Raw genomic sequence first — 20,607 nt, 5'->3', positions numbered from 1 at the left:
TGGGGCTGCCCAGGGATGGAGGGGAGGCTCCTGGTCAGCCCTGGCAGCTCTGGCCAGCAGGACGGTGGCCACAGGGCCACCAAAATGCGTGGAGAGCGTTGCAGCAGGAGGTGGGTTGTCCCCACGTTCCCTTGTGACCAGGTTACCGGTAGATACAAGATGCCTAATGCTTGATGACAGATTTATTGACTGCAACAGAGAAGAAGCTTACTGACACTAAGAGGCTGTGAGAACTTTGCTCTTTGATTTGTTCAATAGAATTCATGTTAAAATTGGTTCTTAAGAAATCCAGAGGTATTTTCATTTCTTTCACTCCCTCTCCTCCTTTCTTCAGTGGTGAAATGGAAAACAGGAAAAAAAAAAAAAACACAAAAGGGAGATAGTTGGGAGGATGCCAGCCGAGAAGTTTAAAATAGATTAAAATCATTCCTCTTTTCTACCTGCAGAAGAAAAATATATATACATATATATACACAGGCATATATACATTTATATGTATATTACCATTTTGTTCCTTTAAGGAAAATTAGTGAATAATGGTTACATCAGGAAACGCCAATTGAATTAGTCTCTGCTAATTAGAGGACATGGGACAGCCCTGTCATGCGTGGCATTGCACAGGACCTCTGAAAATCTACGGTTGATTTCCAAAGGTGCATCAAGCCCACAGACCAGCCCTTTCCAGCCACGTGTCCCAGTTTCCCCTCCAAAGAACTGGGATGAAGGAGGACCAAATCCTTTCAATTTTATTCTTTGTCTTTCCAAGGTATTTAAAGACTCTTCTGTGGGTGGGGGACTCCCCACATGTGCATGCTGGCTGCTCTAAAGGCAAATGTGACACTTCCACGGGGGAGTCACGGCTGGGTCCCCCAGCCCAGCTGAGACATGGCTCCCCCTAAAGTCTAATTGATCCCTAGCAGCCTCCTGCACAACCCCAGAAACCCCCACTTTTATTTGCTTTTCACACGCTACAAGTCCCAATGTAATCCCTAAAAGAGCAGCAGCATTTTTACTCATTTGGGCATTTGTTTGATCTCTCTTGGTTTTTCTTTTATTTATTATGCAGACATGAGGCATGGAAAATGAGATATCAAAAGTTTCCATATTTCTGAATCTGAAAGCAGAGTTGTAAAATGCAAACCATTTTACTATGCTACTGATGTTAGAATGCATGCGGCAGATCAAGAAACAGGCCACTGACATATTATTTATGTGCCTTCAATATTTTGTTATGGATCGAGTATTTCACCTTCCTACATTAAAAACACACAGCCCCAAAATGCTGCAGACCCAGAAAAATCCCTATAACACATGTAGTGCAGGGCTGTACCCACGACGGTTCTGCTCTGAGAATCCTCAATTAATTTGGAGAATCTCGCAGCTGGAAGCTCAATAATTTACTTTCAAGGAAAATAAAACAAAAGCAAAGCAAATAAACCCCCTTGGGAACAGAGGTGGTGTTGATGGAGTGGCAGCACCCTGTGGGTTCCCCAAAGCTGCGCTGGGCTCGGATCACACTGGGGTGGGTTTGTCACGTACTATAGGATTTGAGGCAGCAGTAATAGAATTAAGGCTGAGATGGTAGCTTCCATGGAAACCCCTATTTCCAAGCGTTTTATGACTTTCTCATAACATGGTGGCTTCAGCAGGGATTGTTTTTGCAGCGGTTAGGCGAAGCAGAGAATTATTCTAGAAATATTGGTGTTTGCAGGAGGCAAGAGAGGAGCGCGCTCATTTTTGTCTGAGACACGCCGACCTGCTGGGCTGCAGCCTTAGCCCGGCCCCACCGGGCACCTCGCTGGCTACCGGCGCCCAGATCAGAGCCCAGCAAAGCCGGGAGCTTGGCGGCTGCTCTGCCAGCCGGCGGTGCCCAGCTGTGCTCAGCCTCTGCTTTCTGCACCAGCATCTGCAGCGGCACCGGGGGATGCTTCTGTGCAGGGAAAGGGGGGTCCCTGTCTCGACCAACAGTGACTTCAACCTCCCGCCTGGGGACAACCAGCTTTTCGCTATCTGACCCGCGTTCTCCTTGGCTGGAGCTCCCAAGAGCTAAAATCAAGCCCTTCGTATTTCAGGGGCTTTGACAGCACAAAAAACAGCGCTGCGAGGTGGAGATCAGAGTCCTGCGCCCTTTGATCCCACCCCTGTGATCCCACATCCTGCTTTTAGGGACTGAAACCACCGTAAACCAGATGATAGCGCAGCTTTCGCAAAGCTGAGCCGCATCCTGGGTCCAATCACAGTGATATTACCAGCCCATAACTCGTCGTGGCACTGAACCGGGGATAAATCTGCTGCCCACTCACCCACCAGGAATTGCTCTGCAGAACTGAGCAACGGAATAAATCCCATAAATCGCCTGGGATGCTCACGGGGTGGAGTGAGGCTGCAGCCCTGCGAGCCAAGCCCGGAAACCTCGGAAACTCTTTCACCAAATTCACATTTACAGACCTGAGCTTTTCACTCAGCAACTTGCCCTCCCGGGGGGCTGCAGGGCTCTGGCAAACGGGGGGGTTTGTGGGTTTTTCAGCTTGCCAGTCACACTGCGAGTCTGGAGGGAAAAGCTTTTGGGGTTGAGCTTTCACTCCTTTTGCTCCCTTGTAGGTTGAATTAAATAATAATAAAAGGGTCCAGTTGGAACAAAGTATTATGATTTACTTTCCAGGGGTTTTAAAGCTTTTATTTAATCCTTTTTGTCTTAACCTGAGTCAATGTTTGAAGTGAAAATGAAGTTTCAAAAGAAGGCAGTGCTTTTGGTTTAGAAAAACTTCAGAATGTTTGGGTTTTTTTTTTTGTTTTTTTTTTTTTTTACCTTTCAGGAGCATGCAGGTTACCTCTTGAGGGGGAAAATGGCAGGATTCGCCCGAAATAATTCACTGAATTTCTCCTGTATAGTTTTCTTTCCATCCAAAGTCTGATCTCCAACAGAAGCAGCAAACTCATCCACCCCAAGCAATAATTTTAAAGTGACTTGTTGATTAATAAGCAATATTTATTGATTCCAGCTCTATGATTCCTTCCATAAATCAAGCCAAATAAGCTTTTTAAGCTGCTCTGGCTGTGTGAAGAATTAACAGGGACTTTGATGAAGCAAGTGCACAGGGTGAGTGGGTAAGGGGAGCGGCTTTCTCAAATAACCTGAAAAATGGAGATGGTTTCCAAAGGGTGGGTGGCCGAGCAGGGTGAGACATCACACCAGCTGATGCAGGGTTTTAATTTTATGGTCAGGTTTTGTCTGGTTTGTTTTCATGGGGAAGCTTTTGAATTCTCAGCTCAGGGTGAAGTTGGTCTTGGCCACCCTACTCTTATTTACCATCAGTTGTTTGGGGTTTTTTAATGAAGAAAAGTTACTTCCCTATGATAAATCAGGCAGGGAGATTTGAGCAGGTAAGTTGGAGTGGGCGCATTTAAGGGAAAAAAGCAGCTTTCCACACAAACCTGCTGTTCTTTCCTTTACAATCCCCTTTTGCCAAGCTACCCCCACCCAAAAAACCCAAGTGAAATACCCTTTAGAGAAGGGGAAGAGGTTGAAAATCTCCAAGTGGATAAAGTCCAGGGCAGCGCGGTGTTTCTCCAGCCAGGCACAACCCAGAGCCACTGCCAGAGAACCTGGCACCCTCCACGGCTGTCTGCTGCAAAGTGGCGATGAGGTTTGTGGGGGAGGGAATATTTGAGGATGTTTATAGTCAGGCACCTTTTATTTCCTTGGGTTTGTGTCAATATATCATGGGTATAACAATCCCAGACTGGCTTGTGGCAAAGCGGTTTGGATGTTTATCATCCTGTGAGTGAGCCAAAGGGAAAAACTCCCACTGATTCCAACAGGCAGCAGGAAAAAAGCTGAGATCTGCTTTGAAACCTGGCTGAGAGGCGCAATGGGAGCTCCCCAGCTATCGTGTCATAACGAATGTAGTGACTTCTGGCCTTTTCCCATCTGGTTTAAGAAAGGTCACGACCATCTTTCTGGGTTTGAAAAGGATTCGACACTTAGGAGCAGTGCTAAAAAATGGTAAAACTCCTGCAGAGTGCGGACACAAGTACGCAGGGAGCGGGGATCGAAGTTATCTGAGGGCGTAAAGCTGATGCAAATCCCTGCTGCCAGCGCCCCCAGCGCGGGAGAGCGGGGCACAAGCTCAGGGCCCCTCAAATTCATTTTTCCCTGTGGACCCAGGGCCAGGAGTGGGATTTCGGGAACTGCTCCCATCAAGTCTGGGTTTGCTGCACGTTTGTGGCTTTGCCACAGTAAACCAGAAACTCTGCGAAAGAGGCTGGAGATAAGCAGGCTGTAACGGCTCCATCTATTGGGTAAAAATATACAGCGGCTCAAAATGCACATGGAAAATGAATTCAGAGGGAAAAAAAAAATATCGGAGGGGATTCAGAGCAGTTGAATCGCCACTTACAGCTTAATTGGACGCAGTTATAGGAATGCTTCTTGGTACTATTTGAAATCAAAATGATGGTCGCGGTGAACTGCTTTTCAGAGATCAGAGCTGAGCAAACCCGATGAGACGCCAACATATATTGCAAGTTATTGCTGTCTCGTCAAGGTTTTGGGGAAAAGGGGCTTTTTCTTGTTTTGTTTTGGGCTTTTTTGGTGTTTGGTTTCTTTTTTTTTTTTTTTTTTTTTTTTTTCTGTGGTGTCCGATGCAGGGCAAGATGAGCCCAAAGGGCTCCGGGCTTCGGCACGGCACAGGCAGAGGTAGCAAGGGTCAGAGGGAGGGTGATGCTTCGGTGACTGCGTTTCTCCGTGCTTCCACTCCTCCTACATGGAAGCGGAGGACCGTTGAGCAGCTTTGCTACAGAAAGCAAAAAAGCAACACCCCCCCCCCCCCCCCCCCCCCCAAACAATCAACCGCTTTCCCCAGAAAACAACCGCTACAAACAGCAGGCTGCAAGCCTTGCCTGTATTTCTAGAGGTTTTTCTTGTGTCTGTGATACCGAGTTTTCCCCAGGGGATGCTGAAAAGCAGAAAAACAAACTCCGGGTGGAGGAGGGAGAGAGGAGGGCGGCGGGGGGGGGGGGCTCCCTAAAGCTCGGCGGCCGCGCTCCCCCTGCTCTGCCGGGGGTTAAACTGGGGGGGGGCGGGGGGTGGGAGGAGGGGGGCTACTCCCGCGGAGCAGCGGCGCGATCGGGGCCGAGCATCCCCCTCCCTCCGCCTCCCCAGCGCGGCCGGCGCCGAGCGGCGGGGCTGGCACCTCGGGAAAGCTTCGCCCCGCTCTTCCTCCTCATCTTCCTCGCCCGGCGGACGGGACGCGCCCGGCGGAAGGCTTGCCCCGGGGGGAGCGGAGGGCAGCGGCAGCCCGGCCGGGGCAGCAGGAGAACCGGCACCGGCACCGGCGGGGCGCGGATCCCGCAGCCCTTCGCCCCGCGGAGCGGCCCCCTCGAGGGGGGGGGGGTCCCGGAGCGACCTCTGCGAAGGCGGTCGGGGAGCGCCGGAGGTCCCGTGGGGAGCGGGGAGGGTCGGCGCGGGGGAAAACCGGCGGCTCCCACGGGCGGCGCCCGGTACCGGCGGGCGGAGGAGGAGGAGGAGGAGGAGGAGGAAAGAGGAAGGAGGAGGAGGAAAGCGGCGCCGCAGCATGTGAGCGGCGCGGCCGGGCGGCTCAACCGGCGGCTCCCGGGCAGGGCCGCCCCGCTGCCCCCCGCGGGGTGCGGCCGCCCCGCGGCGCGGGGGGGAGGCGGCGGCGGCGGCGGCGGCAGCGGCGGGGCCCGGCATGCCGCGCTGCCGGAACTGCTGCCCGGCGGAGCGCTCGGTGCCGGCGCGGCGGGCTGCCCGCGGCCGCTCCCCCCGCCGCTCGGGGCCGCTGCCGGCCGCGGCGCGGGAACCGGCGGGGCCCGGCATGGCGCGGCGGCGCTGGCGCTGAGCGCGGGCCGGTGGCGGGAAGCGCCGATGGCGCGGGGGCGCGGGGCGCCGCCGCCGCCGCGCGCGCGGCTGCACGGGCTGCGGCACATGTGCTCGCGGCGGGCGGCGCTGCCGCGGCGCGCGCTCTGGGTGCTGGCCTTCTGCACCGCGCTGGGCTTGCTGCTCTCCTGGTCCTCCAACCGCCTGCTGCACTGGCTGGCCTTCCCCTCGCACACCCAGGTGCGCACCGAGTGGAGCCGCCAGCTGCCCTTCCCCGCCGTCACCCTCTGCAACAACAACCCGCTCCGCTTCCCCCGCCTCTCCAAGGGGGACCTCTACTACGCGGGGCACTGGCTGGGGCTGCTGCTGCCCAACCGCACCGCCCGCCCGCTGCTCACCGAGCTGCTGCGCGGCGACGAGGCGCGGCTCCGCTGGTTCGCCAAACTGGCCGATTTCCGCCTCTTTTTGCCCCCCCGGCACTACGAGGGCATCAGCGCCGAGTTCATGGACCGCCTGGGGCACCAGCTGGAGGACATGCTGCTCTCCTGCAAGTACCGCGGCGAGCTCTGCGGGCCCCACAACTTCTCCGCGGTGAGTGAGCCCGGCGAAGCCCCCGCCCCGGTGTCGTGTGTGTCCGTGTGTGTGTCCCGGTCCGGGCTCTCCCCGCCGCCCGGTGCGTGGATTTGTATTTCTTTTCACCCCTCTCGGTGCCGCTCCTTGGGGCGTCACGGGGCTGGCGGCGGGTCCCTACGTGGGAGCAGCGGGGAGGACAGGACACGGCCACCCGCGGAACCCCCCCCCCCAACATCTCTGCCCCACCGAGCTCTTTCCCCTAACGCTTATTTCTCCTCCGGACCAAAGCTGGTGCTTTCTGTTTGAAGGGTAACTCGCCATAAGCAGTGGGTGGGGAGGGGCTGGCTGCCCCCTTATTATTTAATTAAAAAAACCCAATCAAATATGCTGCAGCCATCCCAGCTACTTTAGTCACATTTTCCCTGTTGCTCCCAGCGTAGTTGCATCCCGACTTCTTCCATCTCGAGCAAGGAAGCAAAGTTTCTTCAGGTGAACTCTGGCTGCTTGTGCTGAGCTCAGTTCCCCCGTACTGGGAGGACTGGGGGGCAACGGGGCCCTGCCAGGGCTCGGCCTGGGGGGGGGAGGCCCCCCCTTTAGTTCGGTGCCTGCTCCTTTTGCTGCCCAGTGAATTCCTGGTGGGTGAGCTGAGCTGCACCCTGCGCAGCTGTGTGGTGTTGTGCGGCGTGATTTGGGTTGCAAATGATGAGCTCCGCTAATTGGAGCTGCCGCCTTTACCTTCTAGAAGAGCCCCCAGCCCCCCCCCCAGCCCGAGCGCTGATGCACGGCGCAGGAGTTTGCCCGTGGACTCTGTGACAGGATCAAACCCCCGGCTTTAGAGCACTGTTTTGCAAACCACCGAGAGTATCTCTGAAAAAATTCCTGTGGGACTGTTTGCAAGCTACACAGCAGTACGAGGAGATACTGAATCTCAGTGGCAATAAATGAGAGCTGAAACGGAACTCTTTTGAACAGCCCTTTCGTACTTCATTGATAGCAGCTGGATGTTTATTGTGCTGGAATATTCTGCTCTTCTAATCTCTGCAGATATCCAGGAGAGAGAGGTGTACACCGTGATTAAATACTCTTGCTGCTGTTAGTGGTGCTGGTGGCTGTAGGGAGAGATAACTAGTTTGAGCTGTTGCTACTCAGCACACAGGAGAGGAGTTGAATTCCCTGTTCTGTAACTGCTGCCTGAGATGCATACCTAAAATCAAAAGAAATTGTGTCTTTGGGCTCGTCACAGCAGCCTAGCTGGCTGCTGAATTGTAAAAGGGGAGGAGAGAGAAGATCTCTTCGGGATGAAGTGAGCTGCCCAGGTCTGTTGAGTTAGCATATGCTGCTGCAAAGATGAGCAGAAATGGTACACTTCTTCAAAAATAAATGAAATAGCGTATCGAGACAGGCCCTTTCTAGCAGGACGAGTCTGCAAACCAGTACAGTGTCATAAGGAAATTTGGGAATAATAGGCAGAAACAGGCGCTCAGCCTCTGGGCTGTGGAAGTCTGCCTCTCTCTTCCAGTTCCCCCGTTTACAAGTGTGATAATGTTTGCTAGTCTTCAGCAGGGCCTGACTGCAGGTTTTAATGAACTCTTGTTCCACGTTGCGGCGAGTGAGGCAACATGATTCGTGTTGTCCCAGGAAACATAAAGCCTGGGGTGCTGATTTGGCTTGACGCGGGCAAAGGATGCTGTGGGGAGTGATGCAGGAGTTACGGGGCAGACTGTTTGGTGTAACTGGTCACTAAAAGCTCTGCAGCAGCTGTTTCGTGCCAGCAAGGCGAGCTAAGGAACGTGGGCTTCTCCAGCCGTCCTGCACAGATGGGAGAAGTTGCCTCTCGAGGGTGGGAGGGAAGGAAATGGGTCCGTGTCAGCCCTGAGAGCCTTGCTGGGTGCTCGCAGCATGCCGGGACCTGGCCCGGGGCGCAGGGGAGCGCTCCCCATCTCTCCTGTCTGACCTCTGCCATCGCGTGGAAACGCTCAGCTGAGGAAATCGGAGAAATACAGGGGAATTTTTTCCCTTTCTGCCCATCCCAAAGGGTGTGTGGCCCTTGGGGGACACACCGGGGTGGAGGGAGGTGGGAGCCCTCCGTGCCAGGGGGAGCGACTGGATCTGCCTTCCCTGCACCAAGTCGCTGCGAGAAGTGGGGGGGAATGGGGTGGTGTTAGTGCCACCTCCCTCTGTCACAGCATGTCCTTCCTCCTCTCTTTTAAAGCAAAAGAGAGTGACCTCTGCGTTGTCCTTGACTTAAGGCTGAGCTTTTCCACCTATGAATCCTTAATAAAGAGAGATGTTTCTTGGGGAGATGCTGGAAACATCTTCTCTGGGACCCCCCTCCCTCGGGCACCTGGTCTGGGATTGAGGTACCAAACCCCGGGTTTGGGGTTTGCTGCAAAGGTTGAGAGTTGGGCGGCCCCAGGCATCCCTTTGGGTCTAGGTTACTTGATGCTTCTGCTTTTCCTCCTGACTTGGGAGGAAATAACACCAAGGAGGGGCAAGAAAATTGTGCAGTTTGAACTGGGCACAGATATGAAGCGAAGCGGGTGAAAAAGATCAAATACAAACTGAATAAATGATAGTGTAAAGTGTATTTTGCAGTTTTTATACCTGCTCGGATGCTCAAAGAGCATTTGCTGTCTCAGAAGACAAGAGTGAGGTAATGCTTGCAGGGTTATAGCTTTCACTGGGTAAAAAAAAAAAAAAAAAAAAAAAAAAAAGAAAAAAACAAAAGAGCAAACCAGACTTGTTCTGGAGCAAACAAGTCCTTCCTTAGATCTGAAGCAGAAGAAAAGGCTCTGGATGAGAGAGCTGGTCTCCTTTTATTCTTTCCAACTCTGTTAGTGCATCTCGAACAGAAGATTGCCTCTCGCCTCTCAACCTCGCTTTGTTTATACCATTAGGGTACAGTGGGAATTGCGCTTCTGTAACGTGAAAAAGCAAAGGGCTCCTTGAGATTAAGCACAGCAGATCCAACGTGTGGAGGTAGCATTGCCTTTTTATTCCCCAGCATATGTACGTGTAGAGGGGTTTGCACTGACTTGTAGAACTCGGTGCTGTAGGACTGAAATGATTTAGTTGGGGATGTTCAGCTTATTTATGAGCACTCAGTTTTGAATTATTCTCTTGCCTGTGCAAGGTAGGTTCTGTCGGCTGTGTGCAGTGTTTTCCAGCTGGATGAGGATGGTTGTATTTGGGTGAGATGAAGGCTGGGACCCCTCAGTCAGTACATGTGCGTTTACTTATTTCCATAGGCTGGACCTGAGAGCTCGGCCGTTGCACGACGCGATGGTTATGCACGTGCTTGACCGTCGCCTTGACTCAAGAAGAAGCAACTGTTCAGGAGTTGGTGTCCTTCAGAAACTTCTTCCAATTTCTAATACAAAACTGTCAGAACTGGGCAGTTTAATGATTAAAGATGGTATTTCCTTTCCCTTGCAGGAATGGCCCCATCTATCTGTAACAGTATCAGGATTAAGTGGACAATTGCTTTGCTCTGCATCACTTGAATTCAGGTGTTGATTTATTCCACAGAGCTCTGTTTCCAAAATATTTATTTTCGTTATCCTGTCCTGAGCTTATTGATTTCTTTTTCTTTATTTTTTCTTTTTCTTTCTGAGAAAGTTATTAATACATCCCATGAGTTGGGTTTTATGGGCTAATTACCTCATCCTGATTTAATAACTTCCCAAATAAAATTTGTCACCTGTGGCACTGCCTGGGAAGCTGTAGCTCGTGACCTGCCCGTTGCAAGGGGGAGAGATGGGCTTTGCAGGGAGGGAGGGTGGGTTTCTGTCTCCATCCTGATTGCACCTTGGTGAAACAAGCCCTGGTGAAGGCTGTGATTTATGGGGCTGCTTCAAAGGCTCTGCAGCCAATACCTGTTAGTGTTTTTATTTGCTCATCATTTATTTTTTTAAAAACTATTTTTTTTTTAATTATTATTATTCCCAGAACAAGGACTTTATGGGGTAGCAGTTGAATAGAGACCCGGGTGCTGCTTTGCTGCGGGAAAGTGCATTTTTAAAAATATTCCTGAATGCTGGCGGGGGGGGATGCCCACGTTATTTTGCTCTTTCCCCACCAGATAATCAGCTGTGTCCAGTGTGAAGGCGACACTCATTGAACTGAATTAAGGAGACGTTCCCAGCCCTGGGTTCGCATCCGGTTTCGTGGGGGCTGCAGACGGGAAGGGCTGTGCCGCCAGCTGGGCTGGGCTGAGGCTCCGAGTAGCTCTAAGCACTGTATTTAGCACCACCATAACTAATTGCACAGCAATTTCAGGATGTGTGTGTGGTTTTGTTTGTTTGGGGATTTTGCTCACTTGACTACAAACAAACTGTTTCACCCAATTCATTTTTAGACCCCTATTCTGTTACATTTTTAATTTTTTTTTTTTTTTTTTTCAGTGCCAGTTCCAAACATAACTTAAAGCTGGCTTGCTCTTACTATCGCTTTTGGAAGGGAAGTGGGTTACGTTTAATTATGCTGATGTGGGGCTGAAGCTTTAAATATGCTCCCGATTTGTACAGCTGCCATTTAAGGGAATTACGAGTGGAGCCAGTTGGATTCAGCCTCGCTCATTAAAGCAGCAGTGCCAAGTCCGTGCTCTCCTCACCAGACTGCAGCGGCATGAAGTAATATTGCTAATTTTGTGTTAGTTAGTGTCAAAGAATCCAAGGAGAAATTAAGACTGAACTGTACTAAGTGCTGCCCAAAATGATGCTTGCTGTGAAAGATGGGCTGGCTCCAGAGAGGACTTTGGGGCAATTTAATGTGTGTTTGGGTCAATTGGCCCCTGCACTGAAGATAGATATTCTTGTTTTCTGCAGAGTTGGTTGTTGAGGTGGTTGTGACTGCAGTTGGGGTGGAGAATAAAAATTGAGATGAGCTGGCTTGGAGATCACCATTTAATTGTTGGATTGTGGACGGGCATTGAGCTGCTGAAGGAGAAGAGCAGGGAGCGAGGAGCATCGCCTGGCTGTGCTGCACTAGTCCTTGCAAAGCAGGTGTGCTCTGGAGAGTTTGAGAGACCCCAAATAAATCTACAGAGCAAGAAAAGCTGGGCAGCATGCATGATCTGGGGTCGTGGGCTTCTTCTGTCTTATTTAATTTGGGAGCTTAATGCTTGTGGAGAATCAGCTCCTTTGCAGAAGCCAGCAGCTCTGCAGGGCTTTTTATTATCATGTCTTTTTGATTTAGGAGTCTGAAATGGGATGTGGCTGGAATGTGGGTACCAAAGTCCTTTTTATTTGTTTGGGTTTTTTTTTTTTTTTGCAGCAGATAGCCTAATTTATCTTGTCTCATGGAATTGATAGACCACATCAGCAGAGCATCAGATGTCGCCTTGGTGCTGCAGCTGAATTTAAGGGCCGTTTGCCGTGATGTTGGTGTGGATGGATGGCGAGGGGTTAGCTGAGACAGGAGGTGGGGATGGCGCTGGGAGCGGGAGGACAGTCCAGGGACTGGGAGGGAATTAAAATGATCAAACAGTCGGCGCAGGGAACTTGGCTTGGCAGTGACATGAATTGGTGTGAAGGGGTTGCCGTTGTCATCGCCATTTGTGGTTCCTTGGAGTTGGAATTAGCCCTCTGATGTGTTCATCTTCATCAGCGTGGGCGTCTGCCAAAGTGCTTCACCCTTCTTGGCATCTGGCATGGAGAAAGTGTACATTTTGTTTCGGAAAGGGAAAGGGCTGCTCCTCCTTCCTAGCTCTGGCTTTCAGGAGATGGATTAGCTCTGGTTGAACTTCAGATCTCCCATCTCCTGAGGGACTTAGGGTTTTTTTCTGGTTTGTTTTTTTTTTTTTTTTTTTTTAATAGGTATGATATTGGAAGTTTTCATGATGTAAAACTCTCTGAAAACATTTTGGTTTGGTGTCATCTTTTCAACTTTTCATCTTCTCGTTAAGTGTGGACCACACAGGTGAAGCAGACCCCTTCAGTAATTTTCCACTGAAAAATGGAGATGCTTTGAAAACTTTTCTCTTGGAACATTTCTGGCCAATTCTTACTCAAACAGATTTTAGGTAGAGACATTACTGTCTCTACCTTTTCAACACAGTGCAAACCAGTATCCTTCCAGACATGAGGAAGATAATATGCAATTGCAACAAAACTCTTATTTTTCCACCCACTGTCTTTGGAGCACCTCCTTGAAAGAAAAACAAAATATTGACAAATTGAGGAGAGTGTGCAGGATATTGGCAATAAAGGAGGTACGACTGGGGATTGGTGCATGAGGCAGGACCAAAGGAGCTGTGTAGATTGTGCAAGCCAAGGGCGGATAGGAGAGCTGGATGTAGCTCTCTGAGGAGGTTGTCTCTGATGAGGATGTGTTGGGGATGGAGCAGAGAAATATGGACTGAGACGATTCAAGGGTGAGGGTGGATAGAAACTTGCCTAATTGGTTGTCTGCTGGAGATGGGCTATCGAGAGCAGGCTGCAGGGAACAATCCTTTACTGTCCTGTGGATAATCAATTTGGTCCAGCAAAGCTTCTCTGACTTTTGCTCTTTTTTTTTTTTTTAATTTGAAAAATGACATTGGGTTTTGAAGGCTGGCATAAAACTGATCTGAGGAATGTGCCTCATTGCTGGGTCAGCACTAACATCTCCGAGCTCCATCAATACACCACACTGGGAAGGCCACGGTGAAATTTTTCAAGCTGATGCAGAGATGTGCCGCCGGGCTCTTGCCATGAACTCTTCAGGCTGTGTAGGATGAGGGTGCTTAGGGAGACCTGCTCTGCTTTGCTAATTTATGAAAAATAAAAAAAAGGAAAATTCCTTAAATTTTATGGTTTTCCAGCACCTTGGTCATTATTTCTGGGTAGTGCTGCACTGCAAGTCCATGGTGTGGAGAGTATCTTTGAAGACTAAATGTCTTTCTGGTGTGGGAGGGTGCACTCGAGTCATTTTTCCTCTGGGTTTGGCCAGAATCCGGTCTGCAGCAGGAGACCTTTGCATTAGGGCTCCTTGCTGGACTGGTAGAGAATAGATGTGCTAGGGACTGTGTGGCTGCGAAGGGCGATAGGATTGCAACTTCTCAGCCCACTGAATTTGGGATGAAGAGGGCTGGGTTGTGCTTGTGTTGATAACGTGCTCCTGAATCCTCTGCATCCTGGGCTTTGCAACCCACTTGACCTGGGTCCAGATGCATGATTGTAGGTTTTAAGAAAATCTGGACAAGTATTTGGGGTGAGAACTATGTGGACTCTTATTTCAGTCAGGAAATAAAAAAATTTGTTCAGTGAGGGAACAGTTCAACTAAGGTTTTGCCACCTACCACCATGAAACTTCTGAGCTTCTCCCAGTTTCTCATCCTCTTTTGTTCCTCTTTTATCCCTGGGTTAGAGCACAGGAGCAAACCCCTTTGCTTGCATAGGGCTGTGCAGACATGCAGTGTGTCGAGAGGAGAGACGAGTGTGGTGGGAGAGGGGAATCAGGCTGTAGAAACAGAGGAGGGAGTTTTAGCAGAACTTTCCTATGTGTTTTTTTTCTACATGCCTTTTTTTTTTTTTTTTTTTTTACCTCTTTCATTTATGCCGAAGCCATCAGTCAGGAAACAAAATACTGGTTAGTCACATGCTAAACATGTAATCATCAACATAGGTTTGTTTTCGTTATATAATAGATTCCAAATAATTACTTGCCGCCCTACAGCAGAATTAATATAATTAGGGACATAATTACAGTTACCTACCACTCAGGGATTCTGCTAAGGCTTAATTAATATTTGCAAATTGCTTCAGGATCCACCGACCATCTACTAATAAGTACTGAATGCAAAGAATAATAATTCTTGTATTGTTATGTAGGTACCAAAGGAAACTGGTGTGGAGAGGTTAAATAAACGCAGCAGCAATCCAGGTCTTCTGTAGGATGGGAGTAAGTCAGGCTTGGGTCCCTGGTGCCCCCACCCACTTGTGAGATGAGAGTTTATTTAATGAAAATGGCTGTGGGGAGCCTGCGGTCCCCCGATGGCTCCTGGGCTTTGCCCTTTGCTCTGGGTGTTGTTCAGAGTAATGTCATTTATCCTGAAATCCCCAGGGCTGCTGGAGCTTGTTCCCAGCTGGAGCGTTACGTGGTGCCGTAAGGGCTTCGCAGCATCCTGGGCTGGCTCCAAAACCAGTTGGTTTTCCCAGTGGGATGGCTGAAATTGGAGCTGGGATGAGCTTTTTCTTTTAGGCTTACTTTTCCCATCCTGGCTGCGAGGTTGCCACCACCTGAGCCGGGATGGAGACCTGCTTGGTTGAGACGGCGGGGCATCACGACGAATGCGTTTATCCCTGGCTGGGGCTCCGCCTGCGTGCTGGGCTGTTGCTTGCCCGTGAGTTCTGCATCCTGCTGCCATCCAAGGTGACACTGTCCATTCCCCGGCCAGGCAGGGCTGGCGCGATGCCCTTCTCTGGGGTGCAGGGACAGCGAGGGGGGTGTGCACGCGTGGGGAAGTCCTGCCTGTCATGGATTGTCCGTGCCTTAAAAAATAAAAATCAAACTCGAAAGACACGTGCTGGCCCTAAAAGGCTTCAAAGCACGTAGGCAGGCTTGGCCAGGGTTTAGCAGCAGGATGATTGTATTTCTTTTCCTTTGCTTTCCTCTACCCTTTTGCTTGATTGCAATTCTCTTCTTTTTCCTCTGCCTTTCTGCTGTGTCTCACCTTCTCTGCAGTTTTCACCACTTCTTCCACCCTTCCCTAATTTACTTTCCTTTTTCAAGTCTCCTCTCTCTGCTACTCCATAACCCAGCCAGAAGTCATCCGTGAATCTTGATCTGTTTTGGGAGTATGGTTTTCTCTACACTTTTCTTCTTTTTCTGAAAATGGGGAACCCTGTTGTTGCAAATCTCCATGATAATGCAGCTGATTCATTTCCCTCTCAGGCAGTTCTGAGTTTCCTCACCCTGAGCACTGTAATTTCATGCAGTGGGAGCAGGTATTTGTAATTTGTTTTTGATTGTTCCACTCCCCTCTCCCCCAGTTTTGTAATTTACTTCTGGAATAAAACAAATTCCAGCAAAACATCCTCCTCAACACCCTTGAGCTTTAAATTTTTCAATAATAAAGTGTGAACATAAATTAAGAACTAGAGCTGTTACTAATCTTATGGCCACACTCACTCACATACTGATTTTCATATGGTATATTAAATCAAGAAGAATGGCCTATTATAATACAATTAGCTATGATTCACAATCAGGAATTACTGTTGTCAGTGTGGGGGAAAAGTTATATAATACTATTGGAAAAGACTGAAACCTTTGTGGTTTGGTTTTTTTTTTTCTTTCCTTTTTGCCTTTTAAAAACACTTCAACAGCTGGAACCAAGGAAAACCTGTGATGGGGAGTTCATTGCGTATTTTGTAATAAATTTATGTGATGATGGAAAGCGTCTTATTGTGGGCATGTAAATCTTTGTAGGCTCCCAAAATACGCTACTGACAGAAAGAAATAACCTCATCCTGTAGCTTTATTAGGCTTAATGCATCAGTGCTTCCCAACCCACTCTTGCGGAAGGACCCCAATCTGTCTGAGCAGTGGGCAGGAGCAAAAGCAACTTGACCTTAGTACTGTATTCCTTTAGCTACAAACTACTTCAAAACCAGCATAGATTTCTGGAATGTCACATTTTTTCAAAGCAGTTGGAGAAAGGGTGACGCTGAGTAGCATCTCCCTCTGTCTCGGGGGCTTGCTGGACACATCTCCATGTGCAGTGCTGCCAGTCTGCTCGGGGCCGGGTTTGATTTTTGTGTTTTCTTAGACGACTTGCTGCGTGGGGCTGTGGACCCTGAACTGTTTATTGTAGGAGGATGCTTCAGGGTTCATCCAAAATCATATGGAGTTGGTGCACGAGGTCCTTTGGCCTGGGCTTGTGCTCCTTAAAGCCTTGTAATTCCAACCAGGAGTCTTTGGCTTTTCTTCATCCAGGTGGCAGCGTCAATGAGAGAAACTTTGTGTAGATCCTACATGTTTTGTGCCTCTTATTTTTGAATGGGATGTTTGAAAACTTCCTTCTGCATGTGTTTGTGAGACAGGAAAACCCCTCTCTTTCCTTGCTCTCTTTAACCAGGTGGTGGGAAGAGATGTAGCTCTCTCCAACTCTGCCCAAGGGCAAACACAGTGACCAAAATATCCAGGAAAATGGATCTGAAATCACTTGCAAAACTGCAAGTGAAATTTAAGTCTACTTTTCTCACCACCCCTTTCTCAAGGTGCTGGGAGAGAAGTACCCACTTACGCAGAGATTTAATGGGCTGTGTTATACAGGTGGCTGGTGAGAAGGTCTCATGTCCTTTCCCGTTGCGGTCTAGAAAGCAATGTTGCTTGTGAGTGTGTTTTCACTGTTGTATTTTGGTTTTTTGAAGCTGGGGCCTTTCTGAGTGTCAGAAGGAATGCCTTTCCCTCCTTGCTGCAAATACAATACTCCAGGCTGCTTTCTCCTCCCTGCCTGCTCTCCTGCCCCATGCCTGTCTTGGGAAGTGCCCTTCCATCACCTTCAAGAGCTAGGGGAGAGGGTTTCCCCTTTTCACAGGGGAGGAGGGATGGTGGTGCTGGGTCCCAAGGCAAGCTGCAGGTGTGCTCACACGCCTCCACGGAGAACAGGAACGAGCCCTTGAAGCTGCTTCCGTGGGAGAGCGCAGGGGCACCCGCTGCCACATCACCAGCCTGCTGCCCTGGGCCGTGTGTCGTGGGGCTTCATGTTTCCCACACCTTCCCTCTGTGCTAAATTTAGTAGAAACCACCAAACGCCTCCAAAAGTAGTGGGAAAACAGGTGGATTTTTGCTGTACTACAGCAGGAGAGCAGCCTGAAAGGTTTCCTAAAACACACTGATAGGTATCATGCCTTTCCCCAAGTGCATATAACTTTATAGCAAATATTTTGCAATAGTAATGGATTCTCTAAGGGATTACTAGTTTTACTCTATATTTTCTTCCCCTCTGTGCTACCACTTCCTGGCATAATGTATGGAAACGTGGGTGCTGCTCACGGTGGGATGTGGGAGCGTCGAGGTTGGGGCTGCCTCTTCGTGGCTGGAGCAGCAGGCTGCAGTGTACCAGTTAACATAACCAGCTAATTCCCTGCAGTGGATGATAATTAAGCATCTTCTGGTCTCTAAACCAGTTTATGCTCAGCTGAATGCAAAATTGTATTCCTTCCAGGGAGTGTGTTTTCAACATAAGCTATCACCCTGCCTTGAGTTATTCACTGCGAAACAATACTTAAAATATTTACTGCATAAGGTGACAAATCCAGACGTTGCGTGCACATAATCCCAGCTACCCACACCATCATAAAATCAACGTGCACCGTAATATCAAACCCATCAATCATTCTGTTTCTAATAATGTCTGCATCCATATACTCTGTTGAAACCTCCTACAAGTCTTGGATGACTTATTGCACCCAGGGCTGCGGCTGGATTCTGTGCTGTGAGTTTTATTAGCAGTTGTTGGCACTCGCTCTCGTGCATCCACCAACATATTTCAATTGAGCAACCAGCCAAGGATGCATGCAAAGCTGGCTGCTGCTTTTCTGCTGAAAAGGGCATTTGCTTTTTATCTTTACAAGCTTTGTCTCCTCTTCTCTGTCCCTGTGTTAAATGTAGCTCTGATTCCCCTCAGCCTTTCCTTCCATCCAGGTTTATCAGTCTCCAAATGTGGTTGGAAGCATTTATCTTCCTTCCTGCCCTCTCTGCTCTCACACTCCCCTCTCCCCCTCCATGCTGGGGTTGGGGACACACACGTCCCCAACCTTTTGACAAGATAGCGGCCCCTTGCTTCACAGGGGTGGGTCTGTGGTTGTAGGAGGCTATTTCAGTGTCAGAGTTTCTGCTCACTGCTCTCTCATTAAATAATTGAAATGCAATTTCCAGGCATTAAAAGTATGATCTTCCTGACTCTAAGATAATATGTTTTCATGACCCTGGAGGGCAGAGGCTTTGTCGTGGCTTTTTTTTTCCAGGCAAGCGAGCGAGGAGAGAGATGGGACAGTTGGATGCTCCTGTCTTGGCTGTTTTTTTTTCCCTCCTGCTTGCAAACTCCCAGCTGCTCCCAAGCCCCGTGTGTGCCGCTGAGTTGGCACAGCCTTTGGAGAAGGCTCCTTCCCCAGTGCTCTGCATCACTCTGGGTGACTTTCCTTGGTCCTCCCTCTCCTTTCCATCACCTCCCTGCTGCTCTTGCTGCATTTTCCATTGCCCTGTTCCCATTGCCATCCCCAGTTTTTGGCTGCTGGTCAGCTCTTGAGCATCCAGCTGTGCTGCTGCTTGATTGCCTGAGTCCAACCCACAATGCTCTGTTGGTTGAGCAGTATTTTCCACATAATATTGAACACAAACCTTTTTGTGTTTTAAACATTCTTCTTAAATTGTGAGGCCCAGAACAGCACAGAGTATTAAGTTTAAGAAGGATGTTCAGGTCCTTGAATGAGCCCAGAGGCAGGCAGTCAAGCACAGGACATGGAAGGAATGTCCTGTGAGGAGCTGCTGAGGACTTTGGGCTCCTCTAGTCTGGAGAAAAGGAGGCTGAGGGACGAGCTCCTGGCTCTCTGCAGCTTCCCGAGGAGGGGACGTGGAGAGGGAGGTGCTGAGCTCTTCTCCCTGGGATCCGGGGACAGGACGTGTGGGAATGGTTCACAGCTGGACCAGGGGAGGTTTAGGCTGGACATCAGGAAGCATTTCCTAATGAGGTGGGTGAGGGTGGTCTAACACTGGAACGGGCTTCCTAGAGACATGGTCGGTGCCCCAAACCTGTCAGTGTTTGAGGCATTTGGACAGTGCCCTTAATAACCTGCTTTGGCCTGGTCAGCCCTGAGGTAGTCAGGCAGCTGGACTGGGTGATCGTTGTAGGTCCCTTCCAGCTGAAATGGTCTGTTCTGTTCTGTTCTATTCTATTCTATTCTAATTTTCTGAGCAAGTGCTACCATGCTCTAAAATGTACTCTGCCTTTCATTTTTCCATGTGATGGACAGTTCACCACCACTTTATTGCTTGTGTTGATTCACTTGGCTTAACTTTTTGTGTGCTGAATTAATTGCGTGTGCTGATATGTCCAACACACATGCATAGCGAAGCCATTGGAGGCAGATATAAATAATGTTCTTGGCTAGGTAGAGAGATACAGTAAATTCATTAGCGTCCTGTGAGGGTGTGACTTCCTGCTTGGACAGGCTTCATCTCAACTCCTGGTGTTTCTCTGTGTTGGCTGCCAGGGATTTACAGCTCCGGGATGTGCGAATGTTTTGTAACCCACGTGTTTTTGTATTTGCATAAGTATCTTCTCCTTTTCAAAAGACCTTTCACTCATGAAGTCAAACTGTTCAGTTTCGACTTTGCACAAGAGGGTATTGCTTTTCACCGGAATTTGATCCAGTGCCTTCCTACTCCCACCGAATTAAACCATCATTATTAGTTAATTGATTGTAGCGTTGGCGATACAGTGAAATGACAGGTCCCTTTTCCCTACCATCGCTCTCCCTTCTCAAGGTTGGGGAGGTTATATTTAGAGTGACTCCTGGATTTGAGATCTGCCAGCTCTTTGGAAAGATGATATCTACTTGGGAAGGAGATACATCAACATAAATTACAGGTTTTGTAGCTTTACATGGGCTGGTACGCTGGGTAGAAACCATGCCATTGCAGTTCTTGTGTGTCAGCACGGGAGGGGATGTTGTTACATGTGAAGATGCACCAAATGGTTTAGCAGGAATGAATCCCGATAATTGGCTGAAGGTTAATAAAAACATAATTTTAAGAAGGTTAAAGCATTTCTTAGGTATTTTTGTTTTGTCTTCTGTCATGGGCATTGCTAGAGATGAGATTTCCAAGATTTCCTTTACAATTATAAGGATGAAGCACTTAAATGAAAAAAAAAATCCATCCCAGAATAGAGGTTGTCATAAGTGTCCTTAGCATTGGCCTTTAAACATCGAGTACTGTGTGTTTACACAGTCCAGGGGTTTGGCTGGGTGGAACGAAAGCATGGAGTAACTTTGTGATGTCTGTGCATGTTGTTAATGATGTGCTTAGCTAAAAAAAGTCACCAGTTTTAGGGCTGGAGATGAGAAATGTAGGAGTTAGTTTTTCTTTTTTTTTTTTTAATATCCCAATAGGACCTGCCAGGGTAATTACTTTTATTTTTTGCCTCCCACAAAGGGAAGCAGTGTGGGTTTGATAAGCTGTTCTGATCTGTTACAACAGCTCTGCTG

The 20,607-nt window shown here is 49.2% G+C and overlaps 1 protein-coding gene across 3 annotated transcripts in view; it reads left to right on the top strand.

Moving 5' to 3' along the window:
- ASIC2 (acid sensing ion channel subunit 2) overlaps positions 1–20,607 on the top strand; it is a 507,564-nt gene that overhangs the window by 398,419 nt on the left and 88,538 nt on the right. Inside the window, exon 1 of one of the 3 annotated variants that reach the window (XM_042787473.1) lies at positions 5,884–6,430. The exons of the other annotated variants lie outside the window; for them this stretch is intronic. Within the exon in view, the coding sequence (XP_042643407.1) occupies positions 5,888–6,430 (543 nt within the window). The 5' untranslated portion in view covers positions 5,884–5,887. Of the gene's footprint in view, positions 1–5,883; positions 6,431–20,607 lie in introns of those variants that run through there. 3 annotated transcript variants of the gene reach the window in all.

The sequence above is a fragment of the Tyto alba genome, unplaced genomic scaffold (genome assembly GCF_018691265.1).
Source record: "Tyto alba isolate M040663 unplaced genomic scaffold, T.alba_DEE_v4.0 Super-Scaffold_12, whole genome shotgun sequence".
Taxonomy (NCBI): domain Eukaryota; kingdom Metazoa; phylum Chordata; class Aves; order Strigiformes; family Tytonidae; genus Tyto; species Tyto alba.
This window is presented reverse-complemented; position numbering and strand designations above follow the sequence as displayed.